The 26,482-nt window shown below is 44.9% G+C and overlaps 1 protein-coding gene across 1 annotated transcript in view; it reads right to left on the reverse strand.

Moving 5' to 3' along the window:
- The window catches only part of SPOCK1 (SPARC (osteonectin), cwcv and kazal like domains proteoglycan 1), a 547,123-nt gene that overhangs the window by 140,970 nt on the left and 379,671 nt on the right, over positions 1-26,482 (reverse strand). The window contains exon 3 of the mRNA XM_060091966.1: positions 24,422-24,536. Within this exon, the coding sequence (XP_059947949.1) occupies positions 24,422-24,536 (115 nt within the window). The remainder of the gene's footprint in view (positions 1-24,421; positions 24,537-26,482) is intronic.

Genomic DNA, 26,482 nt, shown 5'->3' on the forward strand with positions numbered 1-26,482 from the left:
TGTGCTCCTGGTGCTTGGAGACGTGGTTGACCCTTAACACATGGGTGTGCTCAGTGAAATAAGTGAATTTATTAATTTGGACTTTTAGAACTTTCTCCTTTTATTTCTGGAAATTATTAGCAGTAACCAGAAGACAAAAATTGCATGTTGTTTAAGCAGTAAGAATTTGACCGACTAGAAATCCTAATTCAGACTTGAAAAAAACAATTAGCAAATATGTCTGAAGACAGCAGAAAAGTGGATAGGGAGGACTCTCCTGTGCTTCTGAGGGCTGAGGGACCCCCGTCCTCTTGAAGTGAGATTGTCTCCAAAGCTGGGGGAGGACCTTCGAGACAGAGCTTCCAAATTCCCAACTGAGGGTAATTTTCAAACTCGGGAACAAGAAGTGAGAATTCTCAAGAACTCTCGAGAATTGCTGAACTAATAAGTTTTTCTGTCTTCTTCTCAATACTATATTTATGTGGTTTTTTAAAAACAAACAGGAAATATTACATTTAGTAGTATTCATAAGGAAATGTAGCTTAAAGTGAAAATTCAAATACTAGAAATTGCCAGCAAACATGATTGGGTAGTATTCAAGTAATGTGTTATTTGGATCTTCTAGCAAGTTAACAGCACTGCACAGAATCACATGTTGATACTTGTTCTAAAGCTACTTTTTGGAACACCACTCAGAAGATTTCTGTAAGGTACACTATGCAAATGCATTTATTAATATTCATTTTATTCACAAGAGCAACTCACCACTGGCAGCACAGTGGATGACGACCACATTCTTATAAGACGGCAACAGCTACAGGCAAGACAGACCAGATCATGACTGCTCTTTCCTGTCCTAGTTCCTGGAAACGTCAACCTTAACCTTCAAGTCCACACGTCAGCATTTCCTGCTCTTGCTTCCCACTGGACCCTGCCACTCTTCACTCAGAGATCCTTACCCTCACCAATCAAGGCAAGTCCCAAATCCTGCCACTTCCCCAGCTGACAAGCAAGGGAATCTTTGAGGACATGAGTTGTGACCCAGTATTTCACATGAGCACGGGCAGAGTAGGGCCATAATCAGGGCCCACAGTAAAAGTGTCAGAACAAAGACTTCTAGAGAACTTTTTTCCAGCAATCAATATAAAAGCAGGTGTAAAGCTCCTGACATCAATCCCACAGGATGAAATTCAACCAAGTGTATCACAAATATCTGAATGATGCAGTGGGGGTAGGAGCTGCAGCTGTATAGAACTGCTGACATTTTTTTCAATTTAAAAAAAAATTTTATTTATTTATTTTTGGTTGCTTTGGGTCTTTGCTGCAGTGCACGGGCTTCTCACTGCGGTGGCTTCTCTTGTTGTGGAGCACAGGCCCTAGGCACACAGGCTTCAGTAGTTGTGGCTTGTGGGCTCAGTAGTTGTGGCACCCGGGCTTAGTTGCTCCGCGGCATGTGGGATCTTCCCGGACTAGGGCTTGAACCCGTGTCCCCTGCCTTGGCAGGCGGATTCTTAACCACTGCACCACCAGGGAAGTCCTTTCTTCAGTTATTGAAGAAGACAAGACCCCTTCATTTTATTTAATACACTGTGCATTCTAACGTGTTTGCATCACTTTTGACAGAACTGTTTTACTCTGCATATGAACAGCTGGTAAAAGAGAAAAGCAATTCCAGGTCACAAGTAGTAGCAGCAGCATTCCAGTTCTTTTCTGTGACTGCTCCACTCCAGTCTAAATGCCCTGAACACAACACCCTGGCAGTAGATGCTGCCATTACTCCATTTAATGGAAGGAAAAAACAGAGGCCTACATAACCAGTCCCAGTCCCTTCTTCTCTGTCCTGTCTCTGTTCTCTCGTCAAATCTCTACAGCAGACCTGTCAGCTCAGAGGCCTGGAGAAACCACCGAGGAACCAACCCTTTCCATTAATCACAGTGTCTGTTTGCTGGCAGCCAGCATTACTGCATTTTACTTTCATGTTAACATCAAACTGCCCACTGGAAACCAAGACTGAATTTGTTTGCAGAATCAGAACTAATTGCTTCTGAAACAAGGATGGAAGATACTCAGATAGTTGATATGGTGGCTACTTTGAACCAGAGACCAAATAATGAATGTTAATTGGAAAGAAAACATGTTAACCACTGAAATAATCTGTCCCGTAAAATGAGGCTATAATTCCTCCATTGTTAGGGTTATCTGAGTCATTATACTAAGGCATAAAATTACACAGGAGGAGCATAATGGCCTGTGTCATTTACAAAAGCTGTTTTGTGAGAGACAAAGGCTCCCATATGAGACATGCTCCATCCTGGTGCCCATGGGCTCAGGAGTCTCCTTCCTTTTCCAAATGAAGAAGGTCCCAGACACAAGATCCTGTCCAAAGAGAGTCCAAGTTTCCTAATAAACAGATGTCTGTTAAAGAACTGTGGAAAGAATGCCCAACCTCCGTGGAGTAACTATTGTGCATCTCGGAGTGTTCTAAGTGCTACTGGGCACTCACGTGGTATAAACACATGCTGTTTACAGAAGGTTGAAATTTAAAAGGGCAAATATATAATAATGATAATAGCAGCTAAACATTTACTGAGGACTTATGATTCTGCTGATACTACTGCTATTACTACCAGCAACAATAAGGACCATGTTCTGAGCTCTTGCGCTGTCCCAGGCCCTTTACATGAACTGTCACATTCACTCCTCCCAGCAGCTCCAAGAAGGAGGGAAGTGATAGTGCAACATGGGAAGAACACGGGAAGTGTTGGGAGTGAGTATGAGTCGAGGAGACTTCGTGAGCAAAGCAGGCTTATGGAAGGACCCAGACTCACAAGGTGGGCCCTGGTCATCAGGGTGGAGCATCTACTGATCCACTGATTCAAGCTGGCATGTCACTCACAGGGAAGCCAGCACCCTTGTGTGTCTTCACTCCATCTGGCTTGGCCCAGGTAAGGAGACTGAGGGTTTCACATACGCCAGGTCGAGGCTCAAATCCATCAGAAGAGATAAGCAGGTGCCAGAATTAGCAGAGAGCCATCAGTCCCCAGGCATGCTTCCAAACCACCACCAAGCCAGCTTTCCAAAACACCTTCAAAGCCATAGGAAAAGTACGTATTTTTTACATTTTTAGAGCCGAACCAGGGCCACCTAAAAGATATGTGCCTGGTATGGATGCAATTCCAAAAGCAGGAATGTCTCTCTGGGTGTATGTGAATGGCAACCTCTGGACTGCAGTTCATTTCAACTTGAACCTCCATGACCTGCCTTTCACCTGAGCTGCGTAATGGCCCAGGCAGCTGAAAAGCATCTAATCTTCATAGATGACAAGATTCAATAGCCAGAGGAGAGTTTCCAACAGCACTGTACATGCATGTGTAAAAGAGCTGAAAACGTTTAAGAGGGAACACACCCTTAGCCAGGAAGGACTGAGGGTGTGAGAAAGGGAACCTCCACTTTGTCACTCTATATGTCTAGCATTTGACCCTCTTACAACCACGTATTGCTGGTTTAATCTGTTCAAAATCTAAAAAGGAATGCACTTTCAGAATTTTTAAAGAAATGCATGTTGTCAAGCCTACCCCTGTCGGCCAACACTCCATTTCTCCAGTAGTGTTTAAAAAAGTCAAGGTGATTGAAACAGAAGAAAGATCTCCCAGGTGCAGGAAGGAGGGCTGAAAAAAGGGAGTTTATGTATGTAAAAGCCTCCTGACCAGTGCTCAAAGGCTTCAGTGAAGAACAAGGGGTCAGATCTATCTGAACTAAGTTTCTACATTACTGCATTTTGAGGGCCTGTTTAAGCAAAGCCATCAAAACTGAAGGTATAAGTATTCCAAAGGTGGTTAGGATCCTAGAGACAGTCTACTTTTTCAGTAAACATTTATTATGTACCTACTATGTGCCAGAAATTGGGCAAAGAATTCAAAGGGAATGCTAGATTTGTGTTAAATGTACTTCCTATAACACACATCACATGTAACAATTATTAATTAGCATAATGATATTTAATTACTCTGGATGGCTGAATTTATTTGGGGTAGGTGTTACTTTAACTGTTTTTAATTCTTACATCCTGGAACGGTAAAGATTCTCTGAGAATGCTAACTTATCCAAGAAAATTTCTACGTGGTAAATTTCTACGTGCTATTACTTTCAGGACCCCATCACCATTCTACATTTAAGAGCGTCAGAAGCAATTTGTGTGACAAATGGGCAAAAGACAAGAAGGAAAGGAACTTGCCGAATTACAAACCCAGATCTCTGGTGTTCCTCACATTTCTGCACATTACTTGAATCAAGGTTTCCTTATATTTGAAACCAAATAGATATGTCCAGGGATCCTAATCAAACCCAGTTCTCACCTAAACTCACAATGCCCTCAGCGTGCCCACATCAAATCATGAAGATTAGCAGGCTGATGTGATTATGTAAATTTCACCAAGTGGCCTGAGACTCTGTGTCTGCAGTCACCTTCCATTGAGGTAACGACAGAGCACGGCCACTGGCACCAAGGGGCTCTATGAGGCAGCGATAGTGGAGTTTTAGCTCAAACTTCAGCTTGTTGAAGAGCTCGGCCCCTGTGGCCTGCAGGCAAAACCCACACACGTACACGTACACGTACACTTACAGGCCCCAGCTAAAATTCTGCTTTGTTAATGGAAAGTGCCAAGCCAGCAGTGTAACAGCAGCTATTAGGGAAATGTAAGTGAACGGCTGGGCTTTCTTTATTCCCTTAGGATAATGGATAGCGGAGTACTGTTGTAAAATTCCATTTCTTCCTAAAAGGGGGCAGGAGAGGAGCTGTTACAATTACCCACTGGCCTTTGGCATTCCCATTTGATTTCTTGTTTGCTGATTGTCTTTGTTTGCTGGCCCAAGAAAGCAAGGTCCCTTTCTAGCCCTGAGACCTTAGAGGAAATCTTTAGCAATGGATACGCTCATTGGAAAAAAATCAAACGAAAGCCCAGGGCCAAGAATTTCCTTTGCCTGCCTCTCTGAGTGTTCATAATCCTGCCTCTTCTCAGGAGGGGCCAGAAGGACTGAGGGTTTTGCTACCACGACTTCCAGCTAAGTGTGTGTGAGCTCAGGTGTGCACAAGAGGGTGAGTGCAGGCACGTGCAATTCTACCACAGGGTCTGCTGCTATCATCTCAGAAAATACGTGCTTGCATTCCTGAGGGGCAGCTAATTATTATGGGACATGCGTATGAGAGAAAAAATAGCCACGTTTGTTTTCTAGTCACCAGCAGCAAAGCAACCCCATCCTGGGAGGGCTGCATATGATCCACTTTAGGAAGAACAAGTCGGCAAAATGAAGCAGAGGTGGGTAGATGGCATCGGGGATACCGTCTTTTCAGGACGGGCCCAGAGACAGGCTGGAAGCTGACAGAGACATGGATCCAAGGAGATCCAGTTGAACACCATCATCCGCAAACCATCAACATGGCACCATTTACCACCACCAGTGCTGTAGAACACAGGCATGGCCACATCGGCATCATAACTTTCTCCTGCTCTGAAAGTTTTCTTCATAGTCAAGGTCAGAGGAGAGAAGCTGGAGCCCTTGACAAGTTCCTTCTTGCCTCTGTGGCCTTCACAGGTAGGGAATTTTCTGGGTGGGCGGCCAAGAATGAAGCCTAGCTCCCTTGGTCTTGTGTTTTCTCCAACACTTACCTTCTCCAGCCAGGTTCCTCCCACTCTTTCCCAAGGGCCAGCTCCAAGGCTACTCCTTGCAGGAGATGTCTCAGACAGCCCCGCCCCTTCCCTGAAGCATGTCTGTCCTATGTTCCCAGTCCCTTGTTTGTGCCCTGCAGCTCTTTATCATTGGCTACTTTGGACTAGGCTTATTCAGGTACCCAGCTGCTCCAATGCACAGACAAGATGCTCAAGAATGTGTTGGCACAGGGAGCAGGAACCCTGTGCCCTAATGCTATTCCAGAGTAGAACCTGGACCAATGTCTAGAAGTTACCAAGAGAAAACCTTCTGAGTCAGCATAAGGGAGATCTCTCAACACAGTGAGTGAGAGCTGTCCCAGGACAGAGGTTCCATCTCAGGAGGTTGGGGAGGAGGCTGCCAATAGCACAAGAGTTAACACAGAGGTCACCTAGAGGAAGGGGATTCTATAGAAAGCACACTCCGACATGTGTAAGCATTCTTCTATGATGGACCATGAGGAGGTTGTTCCTATTTCCTTAACACTGTAGTCAAGGGCACTGAACATCCTGGAATACAGATCTTTATGTGTATCTCTATTGGATTCCATGAGATAGATTCTCCAAAATGGAACTAGGGGGCCAATGAGGCCAAAATACCCACCAGAAGTCTGTTGTGAATACCTGCAGAGTGCCAAGACCTGGAGTTATTCTCCGGAGGGAACTGGGTATTACAAGTAAGTGGGATGAGCATGATCGGGGTGGGAGTGGGGGATGTGCTCTGTGGCAGGGAACTCACTAGCCATGACTACTGACACCAACCAGCCAGAACATGAAGAACAGCAGGGCCTCTGCAGATGTGAGCTCATGTGCGGCTGGCAAGGATTATCACCCCACCTGACGGTTCCTTGAGCAACTGGAGGCTCAGACGGGAGACTAGCTTTCACTGGACACCTACTATGCTCTAGCATTACTTTAAAGTCATCCTCTGATAAGAAAATGCAGATTCCAAGTAGGAAAGTGTCTGGAAGGCAAAGTGGCCCTTACACAGAAGACGGGCTTCGGGCAGCCTTGCCCTGGTCCCCCATCTCTGCCACATAAAGGCTGTGCAGGATTGAACAAGTCACACAGCGTCTGAGCCAGAGTCCTTACATGCTCTTAAACTACTAGGGATACTAGTAAATACCACTGGTCCATGCTGCCCCTTCCCTGCCTTCTACCCATGGCCCAGCCCCAATTGCAGGGGGAAGTGGCTGCTCCCTTCTTGGAGTTTTAACTTTAGTTCATGGGACTTTTGACTTTCTAGCCTAGACTGTATGCACCTGTGTCCCTAGTCCCCTCTACTAGGCTACCAGCTCCAATGAGGGGAGCTTTAGGATTGTCCTGTGAGCGCATGTGTGCATGAACGTGTGTGTGCATGCACACACACACACACTCACACCCAGAGTCCTCCAGCTCCTCTCACATAGCACACAATCTGGTTTTAAGAACAAGAATTCAAGAAAATTCGGTCCACATTTTCTTGTCGATTATATTACAAAAAACTCTTACCAGATTTTTAACAGTGGTCATTTTAAGTCTTCTTCAATTCATAGACATTTGTTTTATTCTGATGCTTTCTTAAAAGCTTTGCAATAAGCTATAATCCAAAAGTAATAAAAAAATTCAGTCCATCCTAAGCCATACTTTTATGTCACTCTCTGGCTTAAAGCCACATAAAACTTCCTCTCATACCTGGCCTGAGAGCCGACCCCGTCCGTGGCCTTCAAGGCTCTGTAGGGTCGGGCCCCGCCTCCCTCTCTGGCCTCATGCAGCCAGGTCCCCTCCATCACTGCCTTCCTGCAGCTCAGGCCTCTCTCCTCTCACTACCTTTGGGACACCAAGGCCCTTTTCCTTCCCTGAACCAGGGCTTTTGCAAAGGCTGTTTCCCAGCTCCAAGAACACTTCTTCCTACTCTGTACCTTCTCCCCAGCTGGCACTGTTGGTGGGAATGTGAATTGGTACAGCCACTATGGAGAACAGTATGGAGGTTCCTTAAAAAACTAAAAATAGAACTACCATATGACCCAGCAATCCCACTACTGGGCATATTCCCTGAGAAAACCATAATTCAAAAAGAGTCATGTACCACAATGTTCATTGCAGCACTATTTACAATAGCCAGGACATGGAAGCAACCTAAATGTCCATCGACAGATGAATGGATAGAGAAGATGTGGCACATAATTACGATGGAATATTACTCAGCCATAAAAAGAAATGAAATTGAGTTACTTGTAGTGAGGTGGTTGGACCTAGAGTCTGTCACACAGAGTGAAGTAAGTCAGAAAGAGAAAAACAAATACCATATGCTAACGCATATATATGGAATCTAAAAAAAAAAAAAAAGGTTCTGATGAACCTAGTTGGAGGGCGGGAATAAAGAGGTAGACATAGGAAATGGACTTGAGGACATAGGGTGGGAGGGCAAAGTGCGAGTAGCATCCACCGTATATACACTACCGAATATAAAGTAGTTGGCTGGTGGGAAGCAGCAGCATGGCATAGGGAGATCAGCTCAGTGCTTGGCGATGACCTAGAGGGGTGGGGTAGGAGGGAGGCTCAAGAGGGAGGGGATATGGGGACGCGTGTATGCATATGGCTGATTCGCTTTGCTGTGCAACAGAAATTAACACAGTATTGTGAAGCATTTATACTCCAATAAAGATTAAAAAAAAACAAAACAACACACTTCTCCCGACTCTGTACCTTCTCCCCAGCTGGCACCTTTCACCTTTCATCCCCTTCAACCAACCTAAAGTGACTCTCTCTTATGGCACCCTGCTCTTATCCTACTTAATGCATAGCACAATTTATATGATACTTTTTTTCTTTTTTGGCTGCACGCAGGCCTCTCACTGTTGTGGCCTCTCCTGTTGCGGACCACAGGCTCCGGACATGCAGGCTCAGCGGCCATGGCTCACGGGCCCAGCCGCTCCGCGGCATGTGGGATCTTCCCGGACCGGGGCACGAACCCGTGTCCCCTGCATCGGCAGGCGGACTCTCAACCACTGCACCACCAGGGAAGCCCTATATGATACTTTTTTTTTTTTAAACCCGTCTTTTCCAACAGAATTCAATCTCCTCAAGGGTAGACTGTGTCCATTCATCACAGAATTTCAAACACACAGCAGTGTCTGGCAAGTGGAAAGCACCATAAATACTTGTTTAAGAAATGATCGCAGACTCCAACTTCGTGGAATCTGAATGAATGACCTTTAACCCACCATCACCAGTGCATGGGAGCCCCTTTCTGAGAACCAGTCCTGCCAATGGGATGACAGAAGGGACTCAAGCCCGAAAGTCCTTCATCATCATCACCATCACCTTCACAGATGGCCCCCCTGGTACCTGCCAAGAGAAGGACACTAGTTCCAGGCCGGAGGGGAGCCCTGACACTTTGCCCTCCACTTGGGAATCCTCATAGCCATGGAGGTTTGAGCCAGAGCCTCGTCCCTCACGCCAGGTAAATGGGAAGCAGGACACCCCAGCTCCCCAGCTGCAGCAGGACCATGGAAAAGACAATCCGGAAGAGGGGCCTTTCACTCTTCAGTAAGACAGCCACATTCATTTCAGTGTGTACCCATGAACAACATCACTTAAGAGTGCGCCTTGGAAAGGTACCAAGGTCCCCAGACTAATTAACTTTCATCTCTCCTGTCCCTCTGTTCATGGAAGGCCTTGCCGGCTGCCCATTCCCTCTGTGAGGAACATTAAAGACAGGATATTAGCTTGAGAACATTCTATTTAAAACAAAAGTACACCTAAAGATAGCCTCGGATGCCCATCCACATCATCCCGAGTCCATTTTCTGGTCCCAGAACCCTCATGGTCAGTGCCCCAGATAGGCCCTACTCTAGCACCTGATATCCATAAAGAATGTCTTTCACGGTTCATTGGTGGAATTAATCTGATATAAAATGTCTAAACTGGAAACCTGTGAGTTGGGATCTTGATGAGTTTCAGCAGAGCAGCAAGCGGGCCACAGTAGATTTATTAATAACAAAGGTGAAGGAAAGAAGTTTAAGGAAATTAAAACAGAAGTAAGTGAAAGGGGGAAAATCAATCTGATCACTTCTGTAAAAGAAGATGATGTGGGGCTTCCCTGGTGGTGCAGTGGTTGAGAGTCCACCTGCCGATGCAGGGGACACGGGTTCGTGACCCGGTCTGGGAAGATCCCACATGCCGCGGAGCGGCTGGGCCCGTGAACCATGGCCGCTGAGCCTGCGCGTCCGGAGCCTGTGCTCTGCGGCGGGAGAGGCCACAGCAGTGAGAGGCCCGCGTACCGCAAAAAAAAAAAAAAAGATGATGATGTGTCCTGAGGCCACACCGGCCTTGCTCCCCTGGACACCAGGACACTGCTCTCCCTGGATCCTGGAAAGTGGCCCAGAATGTGCAGGCAACACACAACTTTGGTGAGTTGCGGGGGGGCGGGGGGCTTGAGCTTGTCTGCTTCCTTATGTTTAAGGGCAGGTGTGATAATACAACGATTCACACCTGTGCGCCACCCAGCAAGCCTTGAGCCCTGGTGGAAATCATGCCTCACAATGACCTCTCCAAAACCTGCACACCTCCCTTAACCCCCTCTTTCTAATCCATTTCAATTTGATGCATAAAACATGCCACTCCATGCATTCCTTAACATGCAAGGGCACCAGGAAGCACAGCAACTGCAACCCAGTGATCTGGCACAGAACCACAGAGCAGGGTGGTACACTTAATGCTTTCTAACAGAGACGGGGAGGAAATGAGAGCGGCGTTCAATCAGTCCCTGGCCTTGTCAACAGCCACTCCCATCTCCACAGATGCTTGGCTCACCAGCCCTCCAGCAGCTTTGCATCTGGGCACATGCACCTTCTGAGAATTCCACCACAAAACATTCTCCATCTCCTCCAGATAGTACCTGGTTCAAAAAAAAAAAAAGAAGACAAGGATCCAGTGCTTTGGGGTCCATTAGAAACTGAACTGCCCCCTCTGGAAGGAGGCCCTGCTCCAGCAGTGTAGCCCAGGAGGCAGAGATGGCAGACTGGCGGACGGTGCTGGAGATGATGCTAGCAGGGCAGAGGCTCTGATCCTAGAGAGGCTCACCCAGAAACTGCCCAGCCAGGCAGAAGGCCACGAGACAGACCAGGAGGACTTGCCAGGTAACCCTGCCCTCATCCACTCTTGTCTTCAGATGTAACACTGCTTTGGCACTGGAAGTGTGGTTTAAAAAAAAAAAAAAATGAAAGGAAGCCAAGGCAGGGCAAGATATGAGTCTGGGACATTTCACTGGCAGTCACGATTTTAATATATTTTAAATGCATTTATAAAACTTGCCTAGTGAATTTGCCTTCCAATGTAAGATCTGCCTCTCACTCCTCTCCCCTGCTCCAGGGGACTACAAATTCCACACAATTATTCACATCTCCATTATGAACTGTTTTTTACTCTCTGCTGCTTTGGTCCTCAAGCTCGTCTAATCAACACCCTCAGCTTCAGAGTGGAAAATAAAGGCAGAGAGTAGGTAACTGGCTTGCTTGAGATGTGAAATCTTGCTCAGTGAAGGCCTCAGAAGCAGCTGGGTCCTCATGGGCAGAGGCATAGAGTCCTTCTGTTCTTTAAAAAAAAAAAAATGGCTGTGGTTTAAAGTAATTAAATATCTCTATGTTTAAGTGACATGTGGTTTGAATGACTGCTTTTGGAAAAACCACAAAGGGAAAAAATGCATCCAGAATTATTGCTTTTGGCACAGAAAGGAAGAAATGGGGTTAATACCCGGGCCCCCACCAATCACTCTGTAAGGGGCAAGAGTTAGGAGAGACGGTCCCAGGCCTATGTTTCACGGGCATCTAGGATCAGGAACAGATTGGCTGGTGGGCTGGTGCAGTACTGCAGGCAAAAGCATCCAGTGAGAGCTCATACCCATAGCTCTGCAGCCGAGGAGGCTGTATGGCATACCTCCATCCTGGTTCCAAACCTACCCCTTACAGCCCTGTGCAACCAACGGAATTCTTTATGGAAACTCAATAGTCCCATCTGTAAAATGGGGATCATCATACAGACCTACAGACTGCTGTGGGAAATCAGCAAGGATGCTTCTGCTAAGTGAGCCTAACATGGTAGGTGGTCAGTGAGTGGCAGCTCTGGAACCAACCACTCTCCCTATGTTTTCCTCAGTGCCCAGTGGTAGGTATTTGCAATACAACAGACCACAATGGTGGTTTCTCTGTTTAGAAAGGTGACTGACTCAAAGTTGGCCCAAACTCAAAACTCAGCTGCACTAATTCCACAAATAGCCTAGAAATAGCACCAAGCCCTCATTAGCACCCTACCCAGAGAAGATGGCAAACGAAGATCCCTCAAGGTTAGCACAGAACGCAAGGCAATTCAAAGGCCCCTTGGAGAAAGGGTATGAGCTATACAAATATAAAATCGTAGCAAGGGATGTGGGCATTATCACATTTTGCTTGGTAATTGGAAACAACGCCTTGAATTGTGAAGCACCAGAAAGCCTAGGACTCACCCACCTTCCACGTGGCTGTGTGTCTCCCAAACTGAGACAGGCGTGTGTGTATAATCGACCTGTTCAAAGCCCCTGTAGCAGGAGGCAGTGCTTTGCTGTAAAACAAAACTGAGATGAAATAACCCTCATCCTTTCAAATATCCTCTGAGAGTTTCGTATTTGAGGCACATTCTGTGATGTAATTCTCTCTGACCTCAGACACTTTGATTCCTTTTTTCACGTTCACATAAAAGGCTGAGAGCTCTCAGACTGGTCTCTACTGCACTGCCAGCCTCGACTGGATCTGAATTCTTCACTGGTGCAGAGAACTCGTTGTTATTCCAGATAATTAGGAAATAGAGATAAAGGGCCATTACGTTAGAAGGCCTGGCCCATTGGGAAGACCAGCTGTTGGCTCCTTATTTAAAAACAGATTAGTTCCCACTGCTCCCAGAAGGCTTCCAAGGGCACACTCAGACACCCAAAGTCCCACCCTGACATCCTTTCCTCCCAGTCACAATGCACGTGCAGAATTTGAGAATGTAGCTTATCTGGAAGGCTTAAAACAAATGCTTCAATCTTCCATTCTCCAAAAGAAAATCAATGGCAACAGAGAGGTAAAATCAATGTTCAGAGCTCTGTAGGGAGAAGCCCTCCCCACCTCTCGCCCACCCAGAACAATAAATCAGAACGAGCTATCCCACCGGCAGCGAATTCCTGAGAGCAGATCCCTCTGCAGGTAGTATGACCTTCTGTCCATTTTTTCCATAAATCACCCCCTAAGAGGGTATTTTCTTTAAGAAGAGCTAAGAGAATATTTTTAAAACTTAAGTCGGAAAGAGTAACACATTGCTGCATTAAAAACTCTTCTTCCCCAAACAAAGCCATTTGCCAATAGGATCTTTGGCATCTAAGCACAGAGTCTGACTTAACTGTTTCCCCAAGGTCATTTTGTAATATCAAGCATTAAAGAACGCTCAGGCACCCCAATGACCTGCTCCCCGAGACAAACAATGATCTGTTTTCTGTCACCATAGGTTAGCTTATACCCACTAAAAGTTCATGTAAATGAAACTCATACAATATACATTTTTGTCTTCTTTCACTCAGCATAATTATTATAAGATTCGTCCATGTTAGAGCATGCATCAATAGCTTATTCTTTTTTAATCGTTGAGTATTAATCCACTGCAATGAATATACCACAACTTGCTATCTGTTCACCTGTTGATGGACATTTGGGGTGTTTCCAGCTTCCAGTTATACAAGTAAAGCTGCTATGAACATTTGTGAGTGAGTCTTTATATGGACATATGCTTTCATTACATATTCTAGAAACAAACCTTTTGTTGGGCATATGTTTCGCAAATATTTTCTCCCAGTGTGGCCTGTCCTTTTATTAGTCTAACAGTGTCTTTTGAAGATAAAAGTTTTTACTTTTGATGAAATCCAATTTGTTGATTTTTTTTTTTTTGGCATTTATAGTTCATGGCTTCCTTGTCTGCTATTTAAGAAACCTTTATCAAACCCAAGGTTACTACTTTTGCTTTCTTCTAAACGTTGTATCATCTTAGCTCTTATATTTAGGTCTACAATCCATTTCAAGTTAATTTTTTGTACTGTATATTATGCAATCACTAAGATTTATATCTATAAGGTGTTTTAAGTATCATAAAATACTCATTTATAAATATCAATTGAAGGAAGCCCAATACAAATTTTTATGTACAGTATAGGCACCACTTGATAATTAAGTTCTGACAAAAACAAACCAGTGGACAAAACCTACAGCTAGAAGAAAGAATGGAAGGCAATGTGCTGGAATATTTTAATTCCTGTTTTTAGATTACATGACCATCGCCGATTTCCTGTTTCCTTTTGCTTGTCTATACTCTCTGTTTTCTGTAATGAGCATCAACTACTCTGATATCAACAATAAATTAGAATATTAAGAAAAAGTCATTTAAGAAAAGGCTTCGTGATGCCAGGCTGCCTTCACACTGCTCTTAAGTGTATAAATGGCCCCCTTGGGGCACCTAAAAGACGAACAAGCTTCCAAGAATTTACCCTCTCCCAACCCTGCTCAATACTGCTCAACAGCAGGAAAAGATGAAACAGAGAATTTCCAAAGAGAATCCTCCAAAGGGAATGTGAGTTTAGTTGAAGCCTCTCAGTGAAACCAACTACAAACCCAAATGCCATTCTAATAAAAGGGAAGTGTTCCAGCAGGGGTTGGGGGGAGGTGCCCCACTCGGTCCCCCACTGAAGTTGCTTGTCCAGTCGCCCTGACACTGTGCAGCCACAGACCCACGTGTCAAACCGCTTCTCCACTCACTCCACCTCCGAGGGCGAAGAAAGCTACTGAAATTCTTTCACGGACGTGCTTACTGTCCTCCTGTCTCAGTCCACTTGCAAAGACAGCCCAAATCTGCAGCCTCACAAGCAGCCCCACACCGACCCCGCTGCCCCTCCTTGTGTGTGCGTTCCTGACTGTCTGGCCGGCGGGATTCACCTCTTGAGCTGCTGCAGAGGCCAGACTGGCTGATGGGATTGCTTGCAGATGTTTCACCGAGAGAAACATTACTTTCCTGATGGATGAATAAATAGAATTGTCAACACGGCCTCCCTGGTCAGAGGGGACCCCTAAAGTATAATGAGGAAGGACAGATGTTTCATCTGGGAAGGGGTCCAGGACCCTAAGAAGAGGTGTGCACTGGGCTGGTGCGGGCTGAGTAATTTGGCCTCCCAGAGGGAGGGAGGGGGAAGGCTAGACCCACAACTACAGCCACCACCATTGTAGAGCCTCTCGCTGGTGCAGGCCACCTCCCAAATCCTGATGACGGAGTGGGCGTGCCCCTCAGTCAAAGCCTCCTCTTTGGGCTGTTTTTCCAGTGAATGAAGGGTACCTATCATCAGGAATGTCATGTTCTTCCAAGTCCTCACGTGCTGTGAATCACAAAGCAGGCAGCAGGCTTCCTCAGGAAGAAACTCCAAAGGCCAGAACAAGAAAGTGGGCAGGGCCCCTGGAGTGAGCTACTTTTTCTCAGGAGCATGCAAATTGAGGGTTTTCTGGCTGACCTTCCAGAATGAATCAGATGATAATAATACCTCTTACCATAATTGTTTTAGTAATTGTAAGACCGGTTGTCATTATGTGACACTGGACTATGTACCTTACACCCCTCCATCTTACTGACCTCTCACAAAATGAAATACACACAAAATGCCCTAAGCAAAGGATTAGCAAAACTTAATCACTGGTAAACCCTCTCTGCAAGAATTACTAACGGATGTATCCCAGCAAATGGTAAAGAGGAAAGGGGTAAGTACTTTCATTAAACCCATTTTACAGCTAAGGAAGCCCAGATTCGGAAAGGTCAAGTAACTTGCCAAGGTCACATAGTTAGAAAGTAGCCAACCCGGAAATGAGCTTAGAATGGTGTCAGTCCCAAATTTATGCTCTTAACCACTGTAATTCTGTGGCCACGAGGAGATGAGAATTACACTTCCAACACAAGCAAAAAAGTGGTGGTGCTTCCAACACAGAAACAAGGCGTGCCCAGAAAAACACCACTGACACCTGGATATGCCCAAATACCAGTGAGGTTGCTGCCTCTGGTCAAACATATTTGAGCTTATAAATAAAAATCTCTTGTCTGGGACTTATAGAAAGGGCTGTATTCTAGGAGGAAACAGGCAATGGACTATCCGTGCTACACACACACACACACATACACACACAAACTCACACACAAAACCACATGGCTGAACAATACAACACTTTTCCAAAGAGTATTTGGTATTTGCTGCAAAAGAGGCCACATCTTCCCTCCTTCAGAGAAGGAAGAAGTCATGTGTGGCAGGAGAATCTAGGAGAGTTTTTTCAGAGTATGCATGCCTTAAAAGTATTTTTGAATAACAACAACAAAAAAAATGTTTTTTACATCCCACTCTGCAGTGAACTTGATTTTCCTTGAGGGTAGGAATAGGGTCTCTTGTTTACCTCTGTAGCCTCAGGGTCTAACACAGACCTGGCACATAGTAGGTACTCAGTACCTTTTTGTTAAATGACAAGGAATGAATGGATAGAATGACGAGGCCAACACATGGTACTGACAAAAAGCATAAGCTGTGGAGCTCGACGGTCCTGGGTTTGAATCACAGCTGCCACTTACTAGATATACAAGCAAATGACTGACTCCTCTCTCTGCCTCAGTTCTCTCATTTTTAGAATGAAGACAAAAATAAGTACCAACTTGGCAAAATGGATGAAGGAATTCAAGGATGCAGATTCTGAGCACACTGCCTGGCATATGCTAGGTTTCAGGGGTGAGACCTATCTTTGCTTCAGGGAGAACACTCCAGCCTGGGGGAAGAGGAAAGCACGTTACAATACCTCGAACCTCATTCTTATGGAGACAAAGCTTGACCATGTTTAGGTGACCACAGAGACTAGGTCTGTTGCTGCAGTGCCAGGTTGGCAGGGGCAGAGGGGGCAGGGGCTCTGCTCCGTGCTGTCAGGCTACTCCCCGGGTGCTGATTCTCTGCTGGACCACAATGTCAAGGATGGGAGTTCCCCACACATGTTCTGTGGAAACCACGGACAGAACTGAGGGACATTAAAGCTGTCCCAAGAGGGGCAGCCAAAGGGACAAGCATTGCTCAGACTTCAAGAACTAAGAGATGGTTGGGACTTCCCTGGTGGCTCAGTGGTTAAGAATCCGTCTGCCAATGCAGGGGACGTGGGTTCGAGCCCTGGTCCGGGAAGATCCCACATGCTGTGGAGCAGCTAAGCCCGTGCACCACAACTACTGCACTGCACGCTAGAACCCACGAGGTATTCTAGGTAACCCAACTACCAAGCCCGCGTGCCACAACTACTGAAACCAGCATGCCTAGAGCCCATGCTCCGCAACAAGAGAAGCCACCACAAGGAGAAGCCCGCACACCACAATGAAGAGTAGCTCCCACCCGACGCAGCTAGAGAAAGCCCGCATGCAGCAACAAACACCCAACAGAGCTAAAAATAAATAAATAAATTTTTAAAAAATAAAATAAAATAAAGAACTAAGAGGTGGGACAGCACCCATTCTGCATGGTCCCAGGATCAAACTGGAACTAAAGAGCAAGTTATAGGGAGGCAGATTTCAGTGGGAATTGAGTTCCAGAAAGGCTGCTTTCTTTGCCTAAGGTTACGGTGCGGTGCAGATGAATAGCAGAGAAAGTCGCCAGATCTAAGTGTGTGTAACTCTAATGCCCATCGCAACACCTCTCCATCGTACAGGTAGTAGAGGGAGAAGGGTGAAAATGACACTAAAATCACCTTTCTCCCACCTCCACCCCACCCAACTCCATACTTAAAGCAAGCCTAGAGTCCAGGACTCTCCAAACCAGAAGTGTGAGCAAATCCAAAAGGAGCTTCGAGGAGGGGCAGGGAACCATGTGGCTGACAGGGTCTTGGTGCTCCGGCCAGGTGTCAGGCCTGTGCCTTTGAGGTGGGATAGCCGAGCTCAAGACACTGGTCCACCAGAAACCTCCCAGCTCTAAATAATATCAAATGGTAAAAGCTCTCCCAGAGATCTCCATCTCAATGCTAAGACCCAGCTCCACTCAACAACCAGCAAGCTACAGTACTGGACACCCTATGGCAAACAACAAGCAAGATAGGAACACAACACCACACATTAGCAGAGAGGCTGCCTAAAATCATAACAAGGTGACACACACCCCAAAACAAACAACCGGATGAGGTCGTGCCCACCAGAAAGACAAGATCCAGCCTAATCCACCAGAACACAGGCACTAGTCCCCTCCACCAGGAAGCCTACACAACCCATTGAACCAAACATAGCAACTGGGGGCAGACAACAAAAACAACGGGAACTACAAACCTGCAGCCTGTGAAAAGGAAACCCCAAACACAGTAAGTTAAGCAAAATGAGAAGACAGAGGAACACATAGCAGATGAAGGAGCAAGGCAAAAACTCACCAGAACAAACAAATGAAGAGGAAACAGGCAGTCTACCTGAAAAAGAATTCAGAGTAATGATAGTAAAGATGATCCAAAATCTTGGAAACAGAATGGAGAAAATACAAGAAACGTTTAACAAGGACCTCAAAGAACTAAAGAGCAAACAAACAATGATGAACAACACAATAAATGACATTAAATATTCTCTAGAAGGAAACAATAGCAGAATAACTGAGGCCGAAGAAGGGATAACTGACCTGGAAGACATTAATAGTGGAAAAAACTACTGCAGAGCAGAATAAAGAAAAAAGAATGAAAAGAATTGAGGACAGTCTTAGAGACCTCTGGGACAACTTTAAATGCGCCAACATTCAAATGATAAGGGTCCCAGAAGAACAAGAGAAAAAGAAAGGGACTACAAAAATATTTGAAGAGGTTATAGTTGAAAACTTCCCTAATATGGGAAAGGAAATAGTCAATCAAGTCCAGGGAGCACAGAGAGTCCCATACAGGATAAATCCAAGGAGAAACACGCCAAGACACATATTAATCAAACTATCAAAAATTAAATATAAAGAAAAAATATTAAAAGCAGCAAGGGAGGGGCTTCCCTGGTGGCGCAGTGGTTGAGAGTCCGCCTGCCGATGCAGGGGACACGGGTTCGTGCCCTGGTCCGGGAGGATCCCATGTGCCGCAGAGCGGCTGGGCCCATGAGCCATGGCCACTGAGCCTGCGCGTCCGGAGCCTGTGCTCCGCAACGGGAGAGGCCACAGCAGTGAGAGGCCCGCATACCTCAAAAAAAAAAAAAAAAAAAGTATTTGATGAAAAGCAGCAAGGGAAAAGCAACAAATAATATACAAGCAAATCCCCATAAGGTTAACAACTGATCTTTCATCAGAAACTCTGCGAGCCAGAAGGGAGTGGCAGGACATATTTAAAGTGATGAAGGAGAAAAACCTGCAACCAAGATTACTCTACCCACCAAGGATCTCATTCAGTTTCGATGGAGAAATGAAAACCTTTATGGACAAGCAAAAGCTAAGAGAATTCAGCACCACCAAACCAGCTTAACAACAAATGCTAAAGGAACTTCTCTAGGCAGGAAACACAAGAGAAGGAAAAGACCTAGAATAACAAACCCAAAACAATTAAGAAAATGGGAATAGGAACATACATATTGATAATTACCTTAAATATAACTGGATTAAATGCTCCAACCAAAAGACACAGACTGCCTAAATGGATACAAAAACAAGACCCATATATATGCTGTGTACAAGAGACCCACTTCAGACCTAGGGACACATAAGGACTGAAAGTGAGGGGAGGGAAAAAGATTTTCCATGAAAATGAACATCAAAAGAAAGCTGGAGTAGCAATTCTCATATCAGACAAAATTGACTTTAAAATAAAGGCTATTACAAGAGACAAAGAAGGACACTACATAATGATCAAGGGTTCAATCCATGAAGAAGATATAACAATTGTAAATATTTAAGCACCCAATATAGGAGCATCTCAATACATAAGGCAAATGCTAACAGCCATAAAAGGGGAAATTGACAGTAACACAATCATAGTAGGGGACTCTAACACCCCACTTCCACCAATGGACAGATTATCCAAAATGAAACTATATAATTAAACACAAGCTTTAACTGATACATTAAAGAAGATGGACTTAATTGATATTTATAGGACATTCCATCCCAAAACAACAGAATACACTTTCTTATCAAGTGCTCATGGAACATTCTCCAGGACAGATCATATCTTGGGTCACAAATCAAGCCTTGGCAAATATAAGAAAATTGAAAACGTATAAAGTATCTTTTCTGACCACAACACTATGAGACTGGATATCAATTACAGGAAAAAAAATCTGTGGAAAATACAAACACATGGAGGCTAAACAATACACTACTAAATATTCAGGAGAGCACTGAAGAAACCAAAGTGGAAATAAAAAAATACCTAGAAACAAATGACAATGAAAACACGACAACCCAAAACCTATGGGAAACAGCAAAAGCAGTTCTAAGAGGGAAGTTTATACCAATACAATCCTACCTCAAAAAACAAGAAATATCTCAAATAAACAACCTAACCTTACACCTAAAGCAATTAGAGAAAGAAGAACAAAAAACCCCAAAGTTAGCAGAAGGAAAGAAATCATAAAGATCAGATCAGAAATAAGTGAAAAAGAAATGAAGGAAACAACAGCAAAGATCAATAAAACTAAAAGCTGGTTCTTTGAGAAGATAAACAAAATTGATAAACCATTAGCCAGACTCATCAAGAAAAAAAGGGAGAAGACTTAAATCAACAGAATTAGAAATGAAAAAGAAGTAACAACTGACACTGCAGAAATACAAAGGATCATGAGAGATTCCTACAAGCAACTGTATGCCAATATAATGGACAAATAGGAAGAAATGGACAAATTCTTAGAAATGTACAACCTGCCAAGACTGACCAGGAAGAAATAGAAAATATGAACAGACCAATCACAAGCACTGAAATTGAAACTGTGATTTAAAATCTTCCAACAAACAAAAGCCAAGGACCAGATGGCTTCACAGGTGAATTGTATCAAACATTTAGAGAAGAGCTAATACCTACCCTTCTCAAACTCTTCCAAAATATGGCAGAGGGAGGAACACTCCCAAACTCATTCTACGAGGCCACCATCACCCTGATACCAAAACCAGACAAAGATGTCACAAAGAAAGAAAACTACAGGTCAATATCACTGACAAACACAGAGGCAAAAATCCGCAACAAAACACTAGCAAACAGAATCCAACAACACATTAAAAGGATCATACACCATGCTCGAGTGGGGCTTATCCGAGGAATTCAAGGATCCTTCAATATATGCAAAACAATCAATGTGATACACCATATTAACAAATTGAAGGATAAAGACCACATGATCATCTCAACAGATGCAGAAAAAGCTTTCGACAAAATTCAACACCGATTTATGATAAAAACCCTCCAGAAAGTAGGCATAGAGGGAGTTTACCTCAACATATAAAGGCCATATATGGCAAACCCACAGCCAACATCATTCTCAATGGTGAAAAACTGAAACCATTTCCACTAAGATCAGGAACAAGACAAGGTTGCCCACTCTCACTGCTCTTATTCAACATAGTTTTGGAAGTTTTAGCCACAGCAATCAGAGAAGAAAAAGAAATAAAAGGAACTCAAATTGGAAAAGAAGAAGTAAAGCTGTCACTGTTTGCAGATGACATGATACTATACTTAGGGAATCCTAAAGATGCTACCAGAAAACTACTAGAGCTAATCAATGAATTTGGTAAAGTAGCAGGATACAAAATTAATGCACAGAAATCTCTTGCATTCCTATGCACTAATGATGAAAAATCTGAAAGAGAAATTAAGGAAACACTCCCATTTACCACTGAAACAAAAAGAATAAAATACCTAGGAATAAACCTACCTAAGGAGACAAAAGACCTGTATGCAGAAAACTATAAGACACTGATGAAAGAAATTAAAGATGATACAAATAGATGGAGAGATATACCATGTTCTTGGATTGGAAGAATCAACATTGTGAAAATGTATACTATCCAAAGCAATCTACAGATTCAATGCAATCCCTATCAAACTACCACTGGCATTTTTCACAGAACTAGAACAAAAAATTGCACAATTTGTATGGGAACACAAAAGACCTCGAATAGCCAAAGCAATCTTGAGAAAGAAAAACAGAACTGGAGGAATCAGGCTCCCTGACTTCAGACTATACTACAAAGCTACAGTAATCAAGATGGTATGGTACTGGCACAAAAAGAGAACTACAGATTAATGGACCAGGGTAGAAAACCCAGAGATAAACCCATGCACGTATGGTCACCTTATTTTTGATAAAGGAGACAAGAAGATACAATGAAGAAAACCAGCCTCTTCAATAAGCGGTGCTGGGAGAACTGGACAGCTACATGTAAAAGAATGAAATTAGAATACTCCCTAACACCATACACAAAAATAAACTCAAAATGGATAAGGCCAGACACTATAGAACTCTTAGAGGAAAACATAGGCAGACATTCTATGACATAAATCACAGCAAGATCCTTTTTGACCCATCTCTTCAGAGTAATGGAAATAAAAACAAAAATAAACAAATGGGACCTAATGAAACATAAAAGCTTTCGCACAGCAAAGGAAACCATAAACAAGACGAAAAGACAACCCTCAGAATGGGAGAAAATATTTGCCAATGAAGCAATGGACAGAGTATTAATCACCAAAATTTACAATGAGCTCATGCAGCTCAGTAACAAAAAAAAAACAACCCAATCCAAAAATGGGCAGAAGACCTAAATAGACATTTCTCCAAAGAAGATATACAGATTGCCTGAAAACACATGAAAGGATGCTCAACATCACTAATCATTAGAGAAATGCAAATCAAAACTACAATGAGGTATCACTTCACACCAGTCAGAATGGCCATCATCAAAAAATCTACAAACAGGGCTTCCCTGGTGGCGCAGTGGTTGAGAGTCCACCTGCCAATGCAGGGGACACAGGTTCATGCCCTGGTCCGGGAAGATCCCACATGCCGTGGAGCGGCTGGGCCCGTGAGCCATGGCTGCTGAGCCTGCACGTCCGGAGCCTGTGCTCTGCAACGGGAGAGGCCACAACAGTGAGAGGCCCGCGTACAAAAAAAAAACTATATATATATATATATATATATATATACAAACAATAAATGCTGGAGGGGGTGTGGAGAAAAGGGAACCCTCTTGCATGTTGGTGGGAATGTAAATTGATACCACCACTATGGAGAACAGTATGGAGGTTCCTTAAAAAACTAAAAATAGAAATACCATGTGACCCAGCAATCCCACTACTGGGCATATACCCTGAGAAAACCATAATTCGAAAAGAGTCATGTACCACAGTGTTCATTGCAGTACTATTTACAATAGCCAGGACATGGAAGCAACCTAAATGTCCATCGACTGATGAATGCATAAAGAAGATGTGGCACAGATATACAATGGAATATTACTCAGCCATAAGAAGAAACGAAATTGAGTTATTTGTAGTGAGGTGGATGGATCTAGAGTCTGTCATACAGAGTGAAGTAAGCCAGAAAGAGAAAAACAAGTACCATATGCTAACACATATATATGGAATCAAAAAAAAAAATGGTTCTGAAGAACCTAAGGGCAGGACAGGAATAAAGACACAGACGTAGAGAATGGACTTGAGGAGACGGGGAGGGGGAAGGGTAAGCTGGGATGAAGTGAGAGAGTGACATGGACATATATACACTACCAAATGTAAAATAGACAGCTAGTGGGAAGCAGGCCCATAGCACAGGGAGATCAGCTCGGGGCTTTGTGACCACCTAGAGGGGTGGGATAGGGAGGGTGGGAGGGAGACGAAAGAGAGAGGGGATATGGGGATATATGTATATGTATAACTGATTCCCTTTGTTATAAAGCAGAAACCAACACACCATTGTAAAGCAATTATACTCCAATAAATATGTTTAAAAAAGAAAGAAAAAAAGCAAGCCTATTGGGTGTGTGTGTGTGTGTGTGTTCTGGCTTTAAGTATTTCTGCAGGACTGAAGGCAGATGTAGCCTGCATTCCAAGGCTCCTTCTGTCATCTGTAAAAGCCTAAGCCCGCTGAATGCTGGGAATGGGTGGGGAGTAAGGGACAAAGGCTTTAACAACCCTGAAGAGGAGGGGAGAGACTTCCCCTGGTCTGGAGAAATAGAAAGACACACTCTCAGAAGGAATGGTGGACTAGCCGTCCTGAAGCAGCAGGACCCCACACCAGTACTCTCGGCCTCTGGCAAGACACCCACGCCCCGTGGAGCATGGAAGCAGACAACCCCCAGCCCCGCCAACCTCAAGGGACCTCCAAGGATTATCATAGGGAGGATGTCAGTGGCAACCAGAAGACTAAAGGTACAGCCCCTGTTTTCCTAGCTAGAAGCTTCCTGGATCCTGAGGTCACCCCAGGAGGAGGAAGGGCCGCCACAATCACCAGGAAGGGATTTTCGGTTCATCTGCTCAGACGAGGACTCAGAGTCAAATAAAGTTGATTCAAAGGAAATTAAGATATTAACTCTCTTTGCAAATATGTGTTTGAGAACTGAGATTCATACCACAGCAAGAGTTCTTACACCACGTACCATAGAAGACACAGATACAGACACCTGCTCCCCCTCTCTCCCTTGTCCCCCAGTCAGAGGTCAGTTACCCCAGATCTGCTGGCTGGAGAGTACCTCACAGCCTGCGGCTTACCTGGGGAGCAGGTGCTTGCGGCTGACACACAGGGCCGTCTGGTAGTCCTGGGTCACACACACCTTGTGAGGGCTGCATTTCACCTTTAGGCAGGGGTCTTTGGATGGGTCCAGAGCTGAGGCAAAAAGAACATGAAAAGAGGAGTTAGGACCTCCAGGGAAATTTAGTTTCTATTTCTGCTCAAATAAACAAGAGGGAAATAAACAGACCATGTGTTTGCACACTGCACTGTTTACTTAGGCTGGCTAGGGGACTGGAATGAAAACCCACAGCGGGTGGGGTGGGGGATTCTGTGTCTATTCCACTTCATTTTCTTCAACATCAGGAGAGTGATTTTTTTGTGCTTTGGGGAGTTTCAGTATCTTCATATTGGCCAGGAATTACTTTAAAAAATCCTTTAGAATCTTGTGTGTTCAGAGGACCAGAAGCTACATTTCCCTCTTTGGTTATTTGTCTGCTATTGCTTTTTATGACTTTGTGCCCAATTTTACTTATTTCCTATAATAGAAAGTCCCAGAGGACAGAGTTTTTTGGCTTCAGTTCCATCAACACGGACCGTGAGCACAAAGAAGCCTATTTTAAGTTTTGTGAAGAACTTCAGGATGTACAAGACCGTTTTGAGCCACAGAAACTTATGATATAAATGGGTGGGGTGAAAAGCTGACACATAAATATTTATTGTGCAAGGGAGAATTAGATAAGGGCCATGACAGGCATATAAAATAACAGAGGTTGAGAGAAAAAGAGAGATCAATTTCTGGGGCAAGAATTAATGAGGCATTAATATGTGAATTGGATCTTAAGGGATGGGCAGGATTTTAGAAAGCAAAGGTAGAAAAGGCAATCTAGGCAGGGCGGCCAGCACACTCCAAGGTAGAGAGGCATCGCTGGGCAATCCTAAGATATTCAGTCTGACTAGAAAGTGGGCTTTGTGGGTGGGAATAATGAGGGCGGGGGTTGATTCGACCAAGTCACTGGAGAAGGGTCTCCAAAGCCAGCAGATCATACCCTGCAGCATTTCCTAGAACAGGCAGGGCAGCGGGCCCCTGGCTAAGCAACACTCCACAGGCTGAGGTGTACACGCTCATCAGCGTAGACAAGAGGCCACAGGAAATCCTCTGCAAAACAAAAGCAATGGTGCCATCTCCCAGCTCTGCGTTCTAAAGCCTATCAGGTGGTCAAGCTGTCATAACCGCTCTCCACAGCCAGGCGAGGTCATGCTCCCCACACAAACATTCAGTTAAACAAATCGGCGTCCCAAGCAGGGACAGGAAAACTGCTACATGAAATGGGAGGACTCCCATCAAACCCTGGGCCCCTCAGCGATCATGATCCCCCTGCACTTAGAGGAAGTCAGGATTCCTGTCAAACCGCCCAGGCCCAGAATCACAATGCCGTTTTCTTCCCACGGCTGCTGGGAATTCCTCAAGGGGCCTGAACACACTACACCCAAAGGTATTTCTTTCTGGGGCTTGAACCGCTCAGGGCGGCTCCCTCTGCTGAAGCAGCTTCAGCCTCTGCAAACAGAAACCAGGGTGTATTCTCAGGCCGGTCAGGTGAGCAACGAGACCCAGGTCATTGTCCCACGGGAGTCACCTGGCAGAGCCTACTCCCCAGCGGATGTGCCCGGCTGCCTGGTGCTTAGCAGCAGGAGACGGGCTGCAAGAGAGAGAGGCTAAAGCCCCAGGGACAGGGCGCTCACTCCGAGCTCCTAAGCTAAGGGCTTCGCCTCTGGGAAGTGAGTGGCTGGGGGCCTGTGTCTGCCCTCAGAGCCCTCCGAGGCTGGGCCTTCTAGAAACTTGCAGCAGGAACTTCCTGGTCCCAGGTGGAGCTGTCTTGCCTCCTGAGACGTCCTCACGAGAAGCCAGGAGGCTGGTGTGTCTCAGGCCAGTGGCCTTCTCCTTGTGCTTTGCCCTCCACCTTCACCCCAGGGCAGCAGTCCAGCCAGCTGTGACTTGCTTTCCAGGACTCAAGCAGCACTGAGCTAACAATGAATGACAATCAGATGGCTGCCAAGGATGACCATGCTGGCCCTTCACTGCCCCTTCTCACACTTCTGGC

The sequence above is a fragment of the Mesoplodon densirostris genome, chromosome 3 (assembly GCF_025265405.1).
Source record: "Mesoplodon densirostris isolate mMesDen1 chromosome 3, mMesDen1 primary haplotype, whole genome shotgun sequence".
Taxonomy (NCBI): Eukaryota; Metazoa; Chordata; class Mammalia; order Artiodactyla; family Ziphiidae; genus Mesoplodon; species Mesoplodon densirostris.